Source organism: Eptesicus fuscus, chromosome 15, assembly GCF_027574615.1.
Source record: "Eptesicus fuscus isolate TK198812 chromosome 15, DD_ASM_mEF_20220401, whole genome shotgun sequence".
Classification (NCBI taxonomy): Eukaryota; Metazoa; Chordata; class Mammalia; order Chiroptera; family Vespertilionidae; genus Eptesicus; species Eptesicus fuscus.
The window spans coordinates 77,864,290-77,881,467 of record NC_072487.1 but is presented as its reverse complement, the minus strand read 5'-3'; the positions used below and the strand labels follow the sequence as shown (position 1 = coordinate 77,881,467).

Below are 17,178 nucleotides of genomic sequence, written 5' to 3'. Positions count from 1 at the left end.
AGCACACGTGTGTGCGTGAGGACAGGGGTTTATTACAGCACACGTGTGTGCGTGAGGACAGGGGTTTATAACAGCACACGTGTGTGTGTGAGGGCAGGGGTTTATAACAGCACACGTGTGTGCGTGAGGACAGGGGTTTATAACAGCACACGTGTGTGCATGAGGACAGGGGTTTATTACAGCACACGTGTGTGCATGAGGACAGGGGTTTATTACAGCACACGTGTGTGCGTGAGGACAGGGGTTTATTACAGCACACGTGTGTGTGTGAGGGCAGGGGTTTATTACAGCACACGTGTGTGTGTGAGGACAGGGGTTTATTACAGCACACGTGTATGCGTGAGGACAGGGGTTTATTACAGCACACGTGTGTGTGTGAGGACAGGGGTTTATTACAGCACACGTGTGTGCGTGAGGACAGGGGTTTATTACAGCACACGTGTGTGCATGAGGACAGGGGTTTATTACAGCACACGTGTGTGCGTGAGGACAGGGGTTTATTACAGCACACGTGTGTGCGTGAGGACAGGGGTTTATAATAGCACACGTCTGTGCATGAGGACAGGGGTTTATTACAGCACACGTGTGTGCGTGAGGACAGGGGTTTATTACAGCACACGTGTGTGCATGAGGACAGGGGTTTATAACAGCACACGTGTGTGCGTGAGGACAGGGCTGTAACGCCAAGAGGCTCTGGCCACCTACACCCACACCCGCCGCCAGGGTCCTTCTGCGCGTGGGCATCCGACTCTGGCCGCCCGCACACTGGCACTGGGCGAGCGTGCCCGGCGGTCAGCGCGGGGAGCCAGCTGCCGGAATGCCCGAGGGGCTGCAGGGCGGACGGTGGGGACAGACACACGAGCAGGTGACAGGACTTACGGGAGGTCCCGGGGGGCCCGGAGGGCCCTTTGGCCCCAGCAGACCGCGCGGCCCCTGGAAGAGGAGAGAGCACAGGTGATTCGGACTCGGCCGGGGGTCCGCCTCTGCCTGCCCCCCCTCCCGGGCCCATGCCAGCCGGCTGCCACCCGGCTCTCCACGCTGCCCAGGGGGCGTGGCCAACACCCGCTCTCGCTCCCGGCCCCCGGGCAGCCCTCGGCACGGCTCGGCCATGCGCCCGCGGGGCAGGGGCACGAAGGAGGTGGCCTCTGACCCGGGAAGCCTGGCTCGGGTCTCTCGGGGGGCCCTGTGGCCGAGCTGTCCCCCGGCCCTGGCAGCGAGGGCACGTGTGGGAACAGCCGGGAGGACGGTTAGATCTGAGCGGCCACTTGGCGACCCCCGCTGCCCCTGTGGCTCCTGCCCGGCGAGCTGGCGCCCTGGGCCGAGGCGCCGTGTTTCAGGGGCTCCGGACCCAGAGGGGACGCTCGGACGCGTGAGGAGAGCGCGCTGACGCCTCCCCTCCCAGCTAGTCAGACCCGGGGGCGTTCAGCCCCGACGCCCGGCTCCTGCGCTGGCCACATCCCTCCCTGAGCATCGCCGGGGCGCACGGCCGTGAGGAAGTCATGCCCGTCCTCAGGTGGCTCAGGACACGGGCTTCGGCCCCGAGACCCCCCTGGGGCAGCCTGGGTGGCGCCGGGCCGGTGGTGCTGCCGAGGGAGCTCCCCTCCGCGTGCCCGTCTGGGAGGGGCCACCCGCCACCCAGGCCCGCGGCTGCCCCGGACCCACCGTGTGCACCCCGCCGCCCACCCGGGGACCCCGCCGCCCTCCCACCCGGGGACCCTGCCGCCCTCCCACCCGGGGACCCTGCCGCCCTCCCACCCGGGGACCCTGCCGCCCTCCCACCCGGGGACCCCGCCGCCCTCCCACCCGGGGACCCCGCCACCCACCCGGGGACCCCGCCGCCCTCCCACCCGGGGACCCCGCCGCCCTCCCACCCGGGGACCCCGCACGCCCACCCGGGGACCCCGCCGCCCACCCGGGGACCCCGCACGCCCACCCGGGGACCCCGCATGCCCACCCGGGGACCCCGCACGCCCACCCGAGGACCCTGCCGCCCACCTGTGACCCCGCACACACACCTGGGGACCCCGCACACCCCCCATGACTGCAGCCGGGCCCCCACCCCAGCCTCAGGGACCTGGCCCCCCTGGAAGGCTGGGATTGACTCCCTAGAGCTGCCCCCACCTCCCCATTGCACCTCCTTCCCTTGCAGGGAAGTCCCCAGATCTGATTCTGGGTCCCGGCTGAGCCCCTCACTGTCGCTGCTCGAAGTCGGTCGCCAATTCAGCCCCGAGGGAGCCCCTCCTGCAGCCGTCCCCCCTCCCCACCCCCCACCCCCCGTGCGGACACAGAATCCCGCCGCTTAGCACTTACCGGCTCCCCGGGCAGCCCTCGGGGCCCGACTTCTCCGTCGTCACCCTGTGTGCGGGGAGCCGGGCCGGGGGTTAGGACCCGCGCTAAGGCCTCGCCCGGACGCTTCTGCGCGCCCAGCCCAGACCCGGACGCAGCGCCTGCCTCAGGGGCCCCGCACCCAGCCTCTGCCTCCCCACCCCAGGCCACAGTCACCTCCAGACTCCCCACCCCGAGCTCCGCCCCTCGCCACCTGCTGACTCCCCTCCTCCCAGCGACACCCCCCCCCTCCCCCGGGCGCCGGTCCCTGCAGGAGAGGGACTTCGGGACCTGACGCCCCGACCAGCAGGAATCTGCCGTTTGCTTTTGTCTGGGCTCTGGGCGCCCCCACCCCCCAGTTCCCCCACGGTCCCGCCTGCCTCGCCCACTCTCCACACGCATGTCCCTGCCACCGACCAGCATGCCACATGCACTGCCCCTGCCAAGCTCCGAGGGGAGGGGCAGGCAGGGCGGCGAGGCGGCGGGTACGTACCCTGTCTCCGTCTTCTCCCGGGGGTCCCGGCGGGCCCGAGGGGCCAGGGTCACCCTAGGAGCCAACCAGAGCCAGGTTAGCACCGGAGCGGGTCACGCACGCCTGTCCCACGTCCCCCACGTGGCTGTCTCTCGTTCTGAGACCGAACCCCACCCCCACGCAGCCCCTCGTGGAGTCCGGGGGGATCTGTGGGAGACGGGGTGAGGCCTGGCCGGCTCCCCTGCAAAGACTGGCACCCGGAACCCTGTCCTGGGGACAGCTGTGCTAGACCCGGCCCAGGGGCCGCAGGCGTGCACGCCCCCAGACACCCACCGACCCCCAGCCCGCACCCCCCACTCCGGAGAGGCCACCGGCCAGGACGGGGCGCCGTGAGGGTTGGTCCGCCTCATGTCCCTGCGGCTTCAGGCCTCGCACGCGGCCGGGGCGCCATGCCCGCTCCGGTCAGGCAGAGGGACTGGCCCGCTCAGCGCCGCCCGCCTCCGCCTCCCGCGGGGCTGCTGGGGGCCGGCGAGCAGCACTGGCTGAGCCGCAGCGATCGCTTCTCAGCGTCAGAGTGTGCCGATGGACCCCCCTGACAGTGTGCGCGCACGTGCATGTGTGTGCCTGCATGTGCCTGTGTTCGCGTGTGCACATATGCACGTGTCTGTGCTCACATGCATGTGTGCACGAGCATGTGTGTTCACGTGTGTGCATGTGTCTCTGTGCGTGTGCACACACGTGCCTGCATGTCCAGAATGTGCTTAAATATAAAAGAGGCGTCATGCCCTAGCCGGTTTGGCTCAGTGGATAGAGCGCCGGCCTGCGGACTGAAGGGTCCCGGGTTTGATTCTGGTCAAGGGCACATGCCTGGGTTACAGCTCAATCCCCAACAGGGGGCGTGCGGGAGGCAGCCGATCAATGATTCTCCCTCATCATTGATGTCTCTCTCTCTCTCTCTCTCTCTCTCTCGCTCCCTCTCTGAAATCAATAAAAGCATATTTAAGTAAATTAATTAATTAAGTAAAAGAGGCGCCATGTGTGTCACAGGAGAGAACCCCCAGTGAGCTGCTCGGAGCGGCGTGCGGAGCCCGCGCAGAGGGTGCGGCCACGCCTTCCGGGCCCGTCCACCAGGTGTTTTCCCAGAGGAGCTGCCCCCGCGCCCTCGTGCCGGCCCGCCGCTTCCCCGTCCCACGCCGGAGAGGACCGCTCCTGGGCGCCTCCCCCGGCCCGGCCTCACGCCGCGGCCATCGCCCCCAGGAGGTGCCTTCAGGAGACATCGCCTGCCGCACGCCGGCCACTGGGACCCCGGGCCGGGCGCTGCCCCTCCCCGCCCCCCGCCCCCCCCCTCCCCCCCCCCCGCCGCACTCACCCGGTGGCCCTTCTCTCCGGGCAGCCCCGCCAGCCCGTCGAAGCCGCGGTCACCCTGCGGGAGGACAGAGGCTGCTCAGGGCCACGCCGCACAGGGATGGCCGTCCGGGCAGCGTCGATGCGCCCCAGGCCCCGGGCCCCTGCCTGTCCCTGGCCGGGGTCCCTATCCCCACCTCCTCTCCCCTCCTGTCCCAGGGCCACCCCCTCTGCTCACCTCCCACACAGGAGGAGCAGATCTGCCGCCAAACTGTCACACGTGCTCGCGAAATTCACCCGCCAACCCCGCGGTCACAGAGCGATTGATGCCGGTCAGGGCACACGCCTGGGCCCAGAGGGGCCCAAACAGATCCTCCCTCCCCCCAGACCCTGCCCATACGGGTGTGAGCATAGCTACATGTCCCCGTAATCACGTCCGTCATTATAACCGGCGTGCCAGCCACGTCACCAGCACGAGGACAGCGACGCCGTGGCCAGGACACGCGGGGCCGTGCGTGGCGCCTACCTTGGGGCCGGTCTGGCCAGGCATCCCTCTCGCGCCGTCACTGCCAGCCCGGCCCTGGAACACAGGAGGCAAAGGGTCAGCACCGAGCGGCTTCCCGTGGAGCCAAGGACAGTGCCCAGCCCGACGGCCGGAACCGGAGTCCGGCGGCTGGACGCCCCCAGGGGCTCTGCTCCCGGGCCTCGCCATCCGGGACGGCCAGCAGCGGCGACGCCACGTGCCCGTCTGCGCCTGGAGGCGACGGCATGAGGCGGCAGGCGAGACCTCTCGGGGGGAGAGGGACCAAGGGACCAGGTCAGCCTGTGGGGCTGCCGGCCGAGACGGGGGAGCGGGGGCCCTGACGTCCATCCAGCGCAGTTCCTTTTCGCCGCTCGGAATTCAAGCTAAAGTCTGGGTGCTCAGGCCCGGCCGCGTGGCTCAGGGGCTGAGCATCGACCTGTGAACCAGGAGGTCCCAGTGCCATTCCCGGTCGGGGCACAGGCCTGGCTGCGGGCTCGATCCCCAGGGTGGGGCGTGCAGGAGGCAGCGATCAATGATTCTCTCTCCTCACTGATGTTTCTCTCTCTTTCTCTCCCTTCCTCTCTGACATCAATCAAAATATATATTTGAAAACGTTTGTTAAACTAAATGCGCTCGCTCAGGACGGAGGCCGGGGAGGCCGGGGAGGCGAGTCCTGGGAGAGGCACAGTGGGCTCGGCTCGCCCGGGAGGGGACCGGCAGGGGGACGGCCCTGCCTGGGACACAGGAGGCGGCAACCGGCTTTCTGGCCCCGCCTGCTCGGAGGGCGTGGGGGGCCCACGGCTCGGACCCCCGCCCCGTCGGTGCCCCGCCTGCACAGAGGGCATGGGGGACCCACGGCTCGGACCCCCGCCCCGTCGGTGCCTGGACTGCACAGAGGGCATGGGGGGCCCACGGCTCGGACCCCCGCCCCGTCGGTGCCCGGCCTGCACGGAGGGCATGGGGGGCCCACGGCTCGGACCCCCGCCCCGTCGGTGCCCGGCCTGCTCGGAGGGCATGCGGGGCCCACAGCTCGGACCCCCGCCCCGTCGGTGCCCGGCCGGTCAGGGAGCCAGGAAACACTCACCCTTCTTCCAGGCTTTCCGGTCGGGCCGGGCGGGCCCTGCACCCCTCGGGGGCCCTGTCCGAGGTCAAAGGGCAAAGGTCAGTTCCTGCCCCGGTGTCTCAGAGACAAAAGCAAATTCTTGTCCCTGTGGCTTGTCCTCCGAGCTGCAAACTCGAAGGCACCCACCCCAGGGACAGGGCGAGGGACCCGCCGCCCGGAGGGAGGGCCGGGCAGGGAAGCGCCAGCCGCCGCCCGCCGCGGTCACCTGTTCTTCTGGTCCCTCCCCCTTCCCACCCAGCGGCAATGCCACGGACTTCCTGGAAGACATGCAGCCTTCGGGGCACCCCCCCCCCCCCGCCCGAGTCACAGCCTCCCACCCCGGAGACGCCCCTTCAAAGAAGCCCAGCCGAGGGGCCGACGCACCTGCGGACCCATGTCGCCCGGCTCGCCCTTCAAACCTCCGCTCCCGGGGGGGCCCTGTGGGGACACGGCTGGTTAAGGAACGCGGCAGGAACGGCTGCGGGGGGCGGGGTTGGGGCGCAGAAATGACTGGGATCCCCCGTGGGCAGGGCTCCCCGTGAGGGCGGGGACCCAGCCTGGAGGGCTCATGGTTTGGGTCTCTTCCTAGTTTCCATGGAAACTGTGGACAGTGGGGGGACCAGAGCCACAGAGCCACGGTGACCTTCGGGGTGAACTTGACCACGGGGGGTCGGGGGGCAGTCTGCGGCTCAGGCCGTGTGCGGACATCCCAGGGCCCGCAGCCAGGCAGGATGCCGGAGGGGGCGCCCGAGCCACGCCCACAGGGAGGGCGCTGAGTATAAGCGGGGGGGGGGGGGGGGCGGGGGCCCAGGAAGGGGGGCAGCGGCCACATCTCTCTCCGGGGAACGGCGGTGGGGACACGGAGCGTTTGAACCTCCGTGCAGCCCCCGGGGTCCCCTCTGCAGGCCCCGTGCCCCACACACTGCACTCAGCTGACCCCCCGGAAGGAAGAGGCCCAGAGCCCCGGGCAAAGCCGCAGCCAGTGCCCGCGCCGAGGCTTCCCGGCCCCACGCAGGCCCCGCCCGCCCAGGGCCCTCCCCGCCAGCGCCAGCGAGTCAGCGGGTGACGCTAAAGGCGCCCTCTCCTCTCCCACCCTCACCGCGTGCCCCAGCTCCCCCGCTGGTGACTTACCACGGGGCCAGGCCTCCCGGTCAGACCCATGGGGCCGGCCGGGCCCCTCAACGCCAGCTGCAAGAGAAAACAGGACCGGCTGAGCCGAGGTGAGTGGCGGCCAGGGCCAGGGGCCGCTGGGACCGGAGCCGCTGGGGCAGGAGCCGCTGGGGCAGGAGAGGCTGGGGCAGGAGAGGCTGGGGCAGGAGAGGCTGGGGCAGGGGCAGCTCGCTGGGAGGCGGTCGGAGGCAGCCCAGAGCCACCCCCTCGGCTCCTCTGGGGCTCCCACACCAGCCACGAGAGTCGGGACGGGAACAGAGGAGGCGGGGTGGACCCAGGTGGTGCCTCTCCCGCTTTGGGGAGGGTGCGCCCACTTGGGTGCTCAGAGCCTCGTGCTGACCTCCTTCCTGGCTCCCCAGCCCCCGCCCTCGGAGTGAGCCGGCAACAGCCCCTGGCTGGACGGCGTGTGTCCTACACGCGTGCTCCAGCTGAGCAGCGTTTTATTCCGAGGCGTCTGGCGCCCTCCAGGGGTTGGGGAGCCCTTCTGGGGGGAACTCCGTTCCAGAGGCAGCAGCTGGGAGCCGCCTCCAGCAGACACCGTGGGGGTGTCCTCCCCGGCCTCCCACCCACCCGCCCACCCGCCCCCGCCCGCAGCCAACCTCCCGCCCGCGCTGACTGCGCCCACCCCGCCCACAAGGAGCCGTTTCCGGTGGGAAGAGGTTTTGTTTCAAAACCCGGCCGCCCCCGCCCCCCACCGGCTCCTCTTACGGCACCGGCTACCGGCCAGCGGGCGGGCGACGAGCCTTGGCCGCCGGCTCGGTCACGCTCCGCACGGCACCCCGTGGCAGTTCCTCCTCCGCGGCCACGCGAAGCTCTAGCCGCCCCACAACTGCCCACGCTCTGATCATCGGCGCCTCCCGCGGGCCGGGGCCTCGGACACGGCGGCGAGGCTGCTGAGCGGCGCCCGCCACGCCCAGCGCACAGGGCGTCCCTCACTCCGGCCTCACCTCTCGGTCTCAGCTCGCTGACCAGCTCACGCGCACGGCGGAGCGGTGAGGACACAAAGGCCCCGCGGGACCCCAGGCCGAGCGAGAGGCTCTCAGAGGTGTGCACCCATCACAGGGACCCTCACCCGCGCCTGCTGCAGGGGGCGGGCCCTGTGCCCCCGTGCCCCACCCCCAGGACCCCCACTCACCCGCGCCTGCTGCAGGATGGCTTGAGCCTGGGACTCCTGGGCTGAGACCATGGGGCCTTTGGAGCCGGCATCGCCACCCCCTCCAAACCGGAACTGTGGGTGTAAGACGGGGTCACCCAGGGGCTCTGATGTGGGTGCCACACTGGACCCCTCCCGTGCCCGCCGACCAACCACATACTCTCCCGAGGCCTGGGCTCCCCGTGAAGGAGGTGCCCCTGACCTCCACCCACAAGGTCACGGGCAGGGCAAGCTCCCAGAGGGACCGGCTGGCGAGCACGCCCACTCGGGGTCCCAGTGGTGACGGGGGGTGTCCGACACCAGGCAGAGGGCACAGCTTTCCCCCAGGGACCTGACTCCACCCCCTCTGAGGGGGCAGCCCTGGGCGCCCCTGGGGTCCACTCTGCGAAGGCGCCCCCCCCCCCGCCACCAGGAGCCTGCCTCTAGGACACGGGGTGCCCTGGTTGGGGCGAGTCTGTGGCCAGGAGATTGTCCCCCTCAGAAACAGAGCCCGGGGCCCACTCCCCATCGGCCACACCCCCATCGGCCACGCACCCCCCTCGGCCACGCACCCCCCTCGGCCACGCACCCCCACAAGTCGGGGTACTCACGGGCAGCATGAGCATGGTCCCAGGGGGGCCGGGCAGCCCGTCGGCCCCCGGCAGACCCGGTCGCCCAGGGGGACCCTGTGGACAGAGGGGCCGAGAGGGCCTGGTCAGGGTGCAGGGGGACGGAGCTGGGCTGGGCGGGAGGGGTGGGGAGCCACGGCCCAGCGGGGACACACTGGACAAGCACAGAGCAGTGCAAGGCCCCGCGGCTGGAATATTCCAGACCCGAGCCCAGAGGAGGGGTGTCGCTGTGGGAGGGGATGGGGAGGTGCTCCCGGGCAGAGGGATGAGGAAGGAGGAGTCCGCGCGGGTCCAGAGAGGCGACACTCCAGGAGGTCAGGGATGGAGCATCGGGGCGTCCACCCCGAGCACACCCCTTCCAGGTCTCCGCCCCAAACCGGACGGCGGCAGAGCCGGCCTGGCTGCTCAGAGGGACTCCTCCGCGCTGACAGTGAGGCCCGTCCGCCCCGCTGACTCTGCGTGGGGCTGCTCAGAGGGAAGGTGGTCAACCGGCCACCTGCTCGGACACACGGGAGCACCTACTCGGACACAGGGAGCACCTGCTCGGACACACGGGGAGCACCTGCTCAGACACGGGGAGCACCTGCTCGGACACGGGGAGCACCTGCTCGGACACGGGGAGCACCTGCTCAGACACGGGGAGCACCTGCTCGGACAGACAGGGAGCACCTGCTCAGACACACGGGGAGCACCTGCTCAGACACACGGGGAGCACCTGCTCAGACACACGGGGAGCACCTGCTCAGACATGGGGAGCACCTGCTCAGACACACGGGGAGCACCTGCTCAGACACACGGGGAGCACCTGCTCAGACACGGGGAGCACCTGCTCAGACACGGGGAGCACCTGCTCGGACACGGGAGCACCTGCTCAGACACACGGGGAGCCCCTGCTCGGACACGGGGAGCACCTGCTCAGACACACGGGGAGCACCTGCTCAGACACGGGAAGCACCTGCTCAGACACACGGGGAGCACCTGCTCAGACACACGGGGAGCACCTGCTCAGACACACGGGGAGCACCTGCTCGGACACACGGGGAGCACCTGCTCAGACACACGGGGAGCATCTGCTCGGACACACGGGGAGCACCTGCTCAGACACACGGGGAGCACCTGCTCAGACACACGGGGAGCACCTGCTCAGACACGGGGAGCACCTGCTCAGACACACGGGGAGCACCTGCTCGGACACAGGGAGCACCTGCTCAGACACACGGGGAGCACCTGCTCAGACACGGGGAGCACCTGCTCAGACACACGGGGAGCACCTGCTCGGACACGGGGAGCACCTGCTCAGACACACGGGGAGCACCTGCTCAGACACACGGGGAGCACCTGCTCAGACACGGGGAGCACCTGCTCGGACAGACAGGGAGCACCTGCTCAGACACACGGGGAGCACCTGCTCAGACAGACACGGGGAGCACCTGCTCAGACACAGGGAGCACCTGCTCAGACACACGGGGAGCCCCTGCTCAGACACGGGGAGCACCTGCTCAGACACGGGGAGCACCTGCTCGGACACACGGGGAGCACCTGCTCAGACACACGGGGAGCACCTGCTCAGACACACGGGGAGCACCTGCTCAGACACACGGGGAGCACCTGCTCAGACACGGGTAGCACCTGCTCAGACACACGGGGAGCACCTGCTCAGACACACGGGGAGCACCTGCTCAGACACGGGGAGCACCTGCTCAGACACAGGGAGCATCTGCTCGGACACGGGAGCACCTGCTCAGACACACGGGGAGCACCTGCTCAGACACACGGGGAGCACCTGCTCAGACACACGGGGAGCACCTGCTCAGACACACAGGGAGCACCTGCTCGGACACGGGGAGCACCTGCTCAGACACACAGGGAGCACCTGCTCAGACACACGGGGAGCACCTGCTCAGACACACGGGGAGCACCTGCTCGGACACACGGGGAGCACCTGCTCAGACACACGGGGAGCACCTGCTCGGACACACGGGGAGCACCTGCTCAGACACACGGGGAGCACCTGCTCAGACACACGGGGAGCACCTGCTCAGACACGGGGAGCACCTGCTCAGACACACGGGGAGCACCTGCTCGGACACAGGGAGCACCTGCTCAGACACACGGGGAGCACCTGCTCAGACACGGGGAGCACCTGCTCAGACACACAGGGAGCACCTGCTCGGACACGGGGAGCACCTGCTCAGACACACGGGGAGCACCTGCTCAGACACAGGGAGCACCTGCTCGGACACACGGGGAGCACCTGCTCAGACACAGGGAGCACCTGCTCGGACACACAGGGAGCACCTGCTCAGACAGACACGGGGAGCACCTGCTCAGACACACAGGGAGCACCTGCTCGGACACGGGGAGCACCTGCTCAGACACACGGGGAGCACCTGCTCAGACACACGGGGAGCACCTGCTCGGACACGGGGAGCACCTGCTCAGACACACGGGGAGCCCCTGCTCTGACAGACATGGGGAGCACCTGCTCAGACACAGGGAGCACCTGCTCAGACACACAGGGAGCACCTGCTCAGACACGGGGAGCATCTGCTCGGACACGGGGAGCACCTGCTCAGACACACGGGGAGCACCTGCTCAGACACGGGGAGCACCCGCTCGGACACGGGGAGCACCCGCTCAGACACGGGAGCACCCACTCAGACACGGAGAGCACCCGCTCGGACACGGGGAGCACCTGCTCAGACACACGGGGAGCACCTGCTCGGACACGGGGAGCACCTGCTCGGACACGGGGAGCACCTGCTCAGACACGGGGAGCACCTGCTCGGACACGGGGAGCACCTGCTCAGACACGGGGAGCACCTGCTCAGACACGGGGAGCACCTGCTCAGACACGGGGAGCACCTGCTCAGACACAGGGAGCACCTGCTCGGACACGGGGAGCACCTGCTCAGACACGGGGAGCACCTGCTCGGACACGGGGAGCACCTGCTCAGACACACAGGGAGCACCTGCTCAGACACACGGGGAGCACCTGCTCAGACATGGGGAGCACCTGCTCAGACACACGGGGAGCACCTGCTCAGACACACGGGGAGCACCTGCTCAGACACACGGGGAGCACCTGCTCAGACACGGGGAGCACCTGCTCGGACATGGGGAGCATCTGCTCAGACACACGGGGAGCACCTGCTCAGACAGACACGGGGAGCACCTGCTCAGACACGGGGAGCACCTGCTCAGACACGGGGAGCACCTGCTCGGACAGACAGGGAGCACCTGCTCAGACAGACACGGGGAGCACCTGCTCAGACACGGGGAGCACCTGCTCGGACACACGGGGAGCACCTGCTCGGACATGGGGAGCACCTGCTCGGACAGACACGGGGAGCACCTGCTCAGACACGGGGAGCACCTGCTCGGACATGGGGAGCACCTGCTTGGACACACAGGGAGCACCTGATCAGACACGGGGAGCACCTGCTCAGACACACGGGGAGCACCTGCTCAGACACGGGGAGCACCTGCTCAGACACACAGGGAGCACCTGCTCAGATACACGGGGAGCACCTGCTCGGACACGGGGAGCACCTGCTCAGACACACAGGGAGCACCTGCTCAGACACACGGGGAGCACCTGCTCAGACACACAGGGAGCACCTGCTCGGACACACGGGGAGCACCTGCTCAGACACGGGGAGCACCTGCTCGGACAGACACAGGGAGCAACACTGAGGTTGAGAGAGCTCAGTCATGTCCGGCACCATGCACAGCGCATGATCCCCTCCCACATCTCAGAGAGAAACAGCGTCTGCTGTGCCACGTGGCCCCTCTCTTTGACGTGTGGATTGGCCACGCTCACGGGTCCAGCTGCTGACAGCTGTGGGGGACCAGCGCCCCCCGTCTCCCGCGGGCTTTGACACGCAGCCCACGGCAGCATTCAGGCCATGAGGCGGGAGAGCAGGCCCGATGGTGGCGGGGGGGGGGGGGGGAGAAAGGGGGGTGAGCGGGGGGAGCAGGATGCCAGCCAGCCAGGGACCACGGGAGCCAGGCAGCCTATAGGTCAGCTGAGGCCCTGCCATGGAGAACAAGCTGCCTACTCTGGGCCCCCAGAGCCACCGGCCATATACATACACACATGCACACATACACACGCGTGCACACAAAGAGCTTTACGCACATGCACGCACACACATACACACAGAGATATACACACAGGTACACACAAATGGCAGAGTCCTGCTCGAGGCTCCACCCAGGCGGGACGCTGAGGTCACCGGCCACAGGGAGCCAGGGGAGCCTCCTCCTGACCCAGCGCTCCGTGGCTCCACCGCGGGCATCCGGCCAATCGCCCCGGGCACCGCCCACGGCCCCAGGGCCTGACAGGCAAACCCCTGGCCTCCCTGTGGGCCTCCCTGCGGGGCAGCTTCCGGCAGGCCTCAGGCACCTGCCACACCACACGGCTGCTCCCGGCCGCGCCGGGCCCTGGGGGACGCCCATTAGGGCACACACACGCGCTCTCACCGCGGCTCAGCCGCTGTCACAGGGCTGCTCGTCAGTCCCGCACAGAAACCAACGTGAGAGGAAAAGACTAGAAGCCACGCTGAGCAGGTGCCCTCAAGCTGCAGTACCACAAAGCCCCACTAGGTGTCAGAATGGAACTGCGACCTCCTGGGTCCAGTCCTCATCCCTCCTGCAGGGACCCCGAGGCGCCTCCCTCTGACCAGGGGGACCCCGGGATGCACCCATCTGCTCCAGAGCAAGCCCCCCTTGATTTCCAGGAGAGAAGGGGGCCAGAGGGAATCGAGGCCGGGGTTCTCGGACGAGGAAGGGTCCTCGCAGACTCCGGGGTTGTGCACACAGCCCTGAGCTGCTGGGTCGCTGTCACACGGATGCAGGGCGGCCGGCCCTCGCCGTGTCCTGACCGCCACTGGCGGCCTCGGTGGGACAGAGCACGCTGGGTCTTACTGGCACGGGGTCGCCTGCCCCAGCCCCAGGCCAGAGCCGACCGCCCCTCACCCCGAGGAGACTGGGCGCAGGAAGCGGGTGGCGTGAGAGGCTATGGGGCCAGGGCAACTCGGAGAAGGAAGTCGCCATGGCAACGCCCGTCACAGAGCAGGGCACACGGGGCGAGCCTGTGGAGCGAGGGACCCGGGAGCCCAGCGGCCCTTACCCTTTCTCCAGGGTCGCCCACTTGGCCCGTGGGACCCATGGTCCCTGGAGGTCCTGGGAGGCCCTGGAATTAGAAATAAATTCAGAGCAGAGTTCAGAGAGGCGCCACGCAGCCCCCGTCCGAACCCTCCTCTTCCGTCAGGAGTTTAAGGGGGTCCCTGATCGCCCGCCGCAGCGCCTCCCGCACGTCATGGGAATGAAGATGACACTCACCGCGGGGCCTTCGGGGCCGGGCGGCCCCTCCAAGAGCATGCCCTGGAAGGAGGGGACAGGACAGGGGCGCTGAGACCCGGAGCCCGGCCTGCAGGCCCCCCGGACCCTGGGCCCCCGGGCCCTGGGCCCCCCGGACCCTGGCCCCCCTGGACCCTGACCCCCGCGGACCCTGGCCTCCCCGGACCCTGGGCCCCAGGACCCTGGCCCCCCACAGACCCTGGCTCCTGCGGACTCTGGCCCCCCACGGACCCTGGCCCTCCATGGACCCTGGCCCCCCACAGATCCTGGCCCCCCCATGGACCCTCACCCCCACAGACCCTGACCCCCGCGGACCCTGGCCCCACCCAGCTCCTGGCCTCCCATGGACCCTGGCCCCCCGCGGACCCTGGCCCCCCATGGACCCTGGCCCCCCGCCGACCCTGACCCCTGCGGACCCTGGCCCCCCACGGACCCTGGCCCCCTGGACCTTGGCCCCCCATGGACCCTGGCCCCCCACGGACCCTGGCCCCCCACGGACCCTGGCCCCCCACGGACCCTGGCCCCCCGCGGACCCTGGCCCCCCGCGGACCCTGGCCCCCCGTGGACCCTGGCCCCCCGCGGACCAGAGAGACCAGGATAGAAAAGGTCCTTACGGGTTCGATGATGGCGGGTTCTCCCTTTTGACCTTTCTCGCCCCGCGGCCCGTCGATCTGGGGTGAGGAGCGCAGACGGAGAGGGAACGAGGGACAGGGAGGCGGAGGAGACCGTGAGTCCGTGATCACGCTTCCCCAGCAGGGCCCCCCGGACGCCACGCCCCCGACGCCCCAACGAAGGCCGCGCCGCGCTCACCCCCTCGAAGACGGTGTCCTGGTTGGCGGGCATGCCCGGCCCGATCTCGGACGGGGACACGGTGGGGTCGTAGTAGGGGTCGTAGTAGCTCTCGTTCTCGTCCAGGTTCTTGATGGTCTCCTCCGTGAAGTCCCCGTCCGGGTCCTCCTTCCCCTCCGCGGGGGGCGGGCCCGGCTGGGGGCAGAGGGCGGCGTCAGGGCGGCCGCAGAGAGGCCCTCCCCGCTGGGCTGCGCGCCTCGACCCGGGGCTCGGGGTCCGCGGCCTCCAGGCCTGGAGCCTAACTCCTGGGGCAGCTGCTGGGGTGCCCGGGGTCTCCCCGCTCCTCACTCTCCGCGCCCGGGCCCTCGGCCGTGACGGGCCTCAGGGTCGCGGGATAACATGACCCTAACCCCCCGCCCGCGACACAGGGGTCCGCACCAGGAGGACAGTGTGTCCACTCCGTGGCCGCCGAGAACGTGGCCAGTTAACTGCCACGCGTCCAGAACGGAAGCCAGCCTAGCGTGCGTAGACGCTCACGGCGCACAAAGGGTTACGTCTCCCACGTGCCGGGCGCTGTGCCGGGTCCCTCCCCAACCCAAAAGCTGGCGACAGCCCCGGAGGCGGCGCCTGGGGGCCACGCGTGACTGAGAACACAGGTCCGGCCCCCAGGCCACTGCCCAGGAGCAGCCGCCTCACGCGTCCAGGTCCCCGGCTCGAGCCCCTGTCCAGCCGGACCCGCCCCGGCCCCGGACCGGACACGGTGGGTCTGCCGGCACCCGCCTCGCCCGCCTCCGCCGGAACCGGACGCCTCGGGGCAGGGCGCATGCCCTCCACGTGCAGATGAGCAAGTGACGGCACGGAGAGCCGCTCGGTGGCCCGCGATTCCCAACCGCCCGGCGTCGGCAGGCAGCAGGCACCGGGGAGGCCGAGCGAAGAACCCGGGGTCCCGACCTCCCGGCCCCGCCCGCCAAGCCCACGCGGAAGAAAGGCAATTACGTTGGAGGCGTTGGCGGTGCCGGCCGTGCCGGTGGGCACCTCGGCCCCGAGGCCCTCGCCGTAGCTGTCCTCGTACGGGGCCGGCGTGTAGTAGTCCTCGCTGGGCACGTAGTCGTAGTCCAGCGGGTCCGGGTCCTCCTTCCCGGCCCCCTCGCTGGTGTCGGGCACGGCAGGGGCCCCCGTGGGGGGCAGCGTCAGCTCCTGAGGGGCGGGGAGAGGCAGGGCTGGGTCCCGGGGTTCCTCTGCCCATTCAGCCAAGACCCCCGTGGACTCTGGGTGCCGGGCCGCCCCGGGCCCCGGGAGGAGGCAGCCCAGCCAGGAGGATGCTGGGAACGGACCCCACACTTGGGAAGGGTGAGCTGTATCTCCGACGCCTGTCTTAGAAGTCAGAGAGCGTGCCCTGGCTGGTGTGGCTCAGTGGATGGAGCGCCGGCCTGAGGACTGAAGGGTCTCGGGTTCGATTCCCGGTCAAGGGCACGTACCTCGGGTGCAGGCCCGATCCCCAGCCCCGGGCGGGGTGTGCAGGAGGCAACCAATCGATGTGTGTCTCACACATCAATATTTCTCTCTCTCTCCCTCTCTCTCGCCCTCTCTCTAAAAATCAATGGGAATTCCCCTCGGGTGAGGACTAACAAAAAAGAGTGAGAACGTCCCAGACAGAGCAGGATAAGCCAGTCTCCCAGCACCTTGGGGAGGGACGGCGCCCCTCACCCCTCAGCCCCTGAGGTCACAGGTCACCACCGACACCCTCTCCCGACATGCATCCCATGGGGCCATCCCATGGGGCCGAGCCTCCACCCCCGCCTCCTGGGCGGCCCCACATTCACGCCACAGCTTCCTTCCTCCCCCTCCCCCTCCCCCTCCCCCTCCCCGCGCCGGCCCCACTGCCCGCCGGGCCGCACCTCGGCAATCTCCGTGGTCTCCTTAGCGGCCTCCACGGGCTCCTTGGTGGCGGCGGGCTCCTTGCTGGGGTCGTCCGTGTCCTCGTAGTAGGGGTACTCGTAGTAGTAGGGCTCGCTGTCCCCGTCGCCCTCCGGGTACTGGGAGGAGACAGGCTCGTGAGGATGGAGGGGCCGGTCAGGAGACCCCGCTCTCCCCACGCCGGGCTCGGCGGGAGGCGTGGACTCCAGAACGCCATGCCCCCGGCCGGGCGCGACCCCCTCCAGCGACGGAAGCTGAGCCAGCCCCGGAGAGGTCCAGGGAGGAAACGGGCCGGGGGCCCCTTCGAAGAAGACTGAGTCCCAAGAGGCCCAGTCGCTCTGACCCTTTAGAACCCGAGGGTCAGTCAACCAGCCCAGCTACGGCTCTGTCCCCCAGGAGGGAGGGCCCCCC

The 17,178-nt window shown here is 69.5% G+C and overlaps 1 protein-coding gene across 1 annotated transcript in view; it reads right to left on the bottom strand.

Moving 5' to 3' along the window:
- The window catches only part of COL5A1 (collagen type V alpha 1 chain), a 103,801-nt gene that overhangs the window by 48,068 nt on the left and 38,555 nt on the right, over positions 1-17,178 (bottom strand). Inside the window, exons 6-21 of the mRNA XM_054726870.1 lie at positions 16,749-16,886; positions 15,847-16,047; positions 14,872-15,045; positions 14,676-14,732; positions 14,044-14,085; positions 13,832-13,894; positions 8,680-8,754; positions 8,072-8,164; positions 6,898-6,954; positions 6,151-6,204; positions 5,749-5,802; positions 4,668-4,721; positions 4,167-4,220; positions 2,819-2,872; positions 2,311-2,355; positions 880-933 (exon numbers count right to left, since the gene is read on the bottom strand). Coding sequence (XP_054582845.1) covers positions 880-933; positions 2,311-2,355; positions 2,819-2,872; positions 4,167-4,220; positions 4,668-4,721; positions 5,749-5,802; positions 6,151-6,204; positions 6,898-6,954; positions 8,072-8,164; positions 8,680-8,754; positions 13,832-13,894; positions 14,044-14,085; positions 14,676-14,732; positions 14,872-15,045; positions 15,847-16,047; positions 16,749-16,886 — 1,269 coding nt within the window. The remainder of the gene's footprint in view (positions 1-879; positions 934-2,310; positions 2,356-2,818; positions 2,873-4,166; positions 4,221-4,667; positions 4,722-5,748; positions 5,803-6,150; positions 6,205-6,897; positions 6,955-8,071; positions 8,165-8,679; positions 8,755-13,831; positions 13,895-14,043; positions 14,086-14,675; positions 14,733-14,871; positions 15,046-15,846; positions 16,048-16,748; positions 16,887-17,178) is intronic.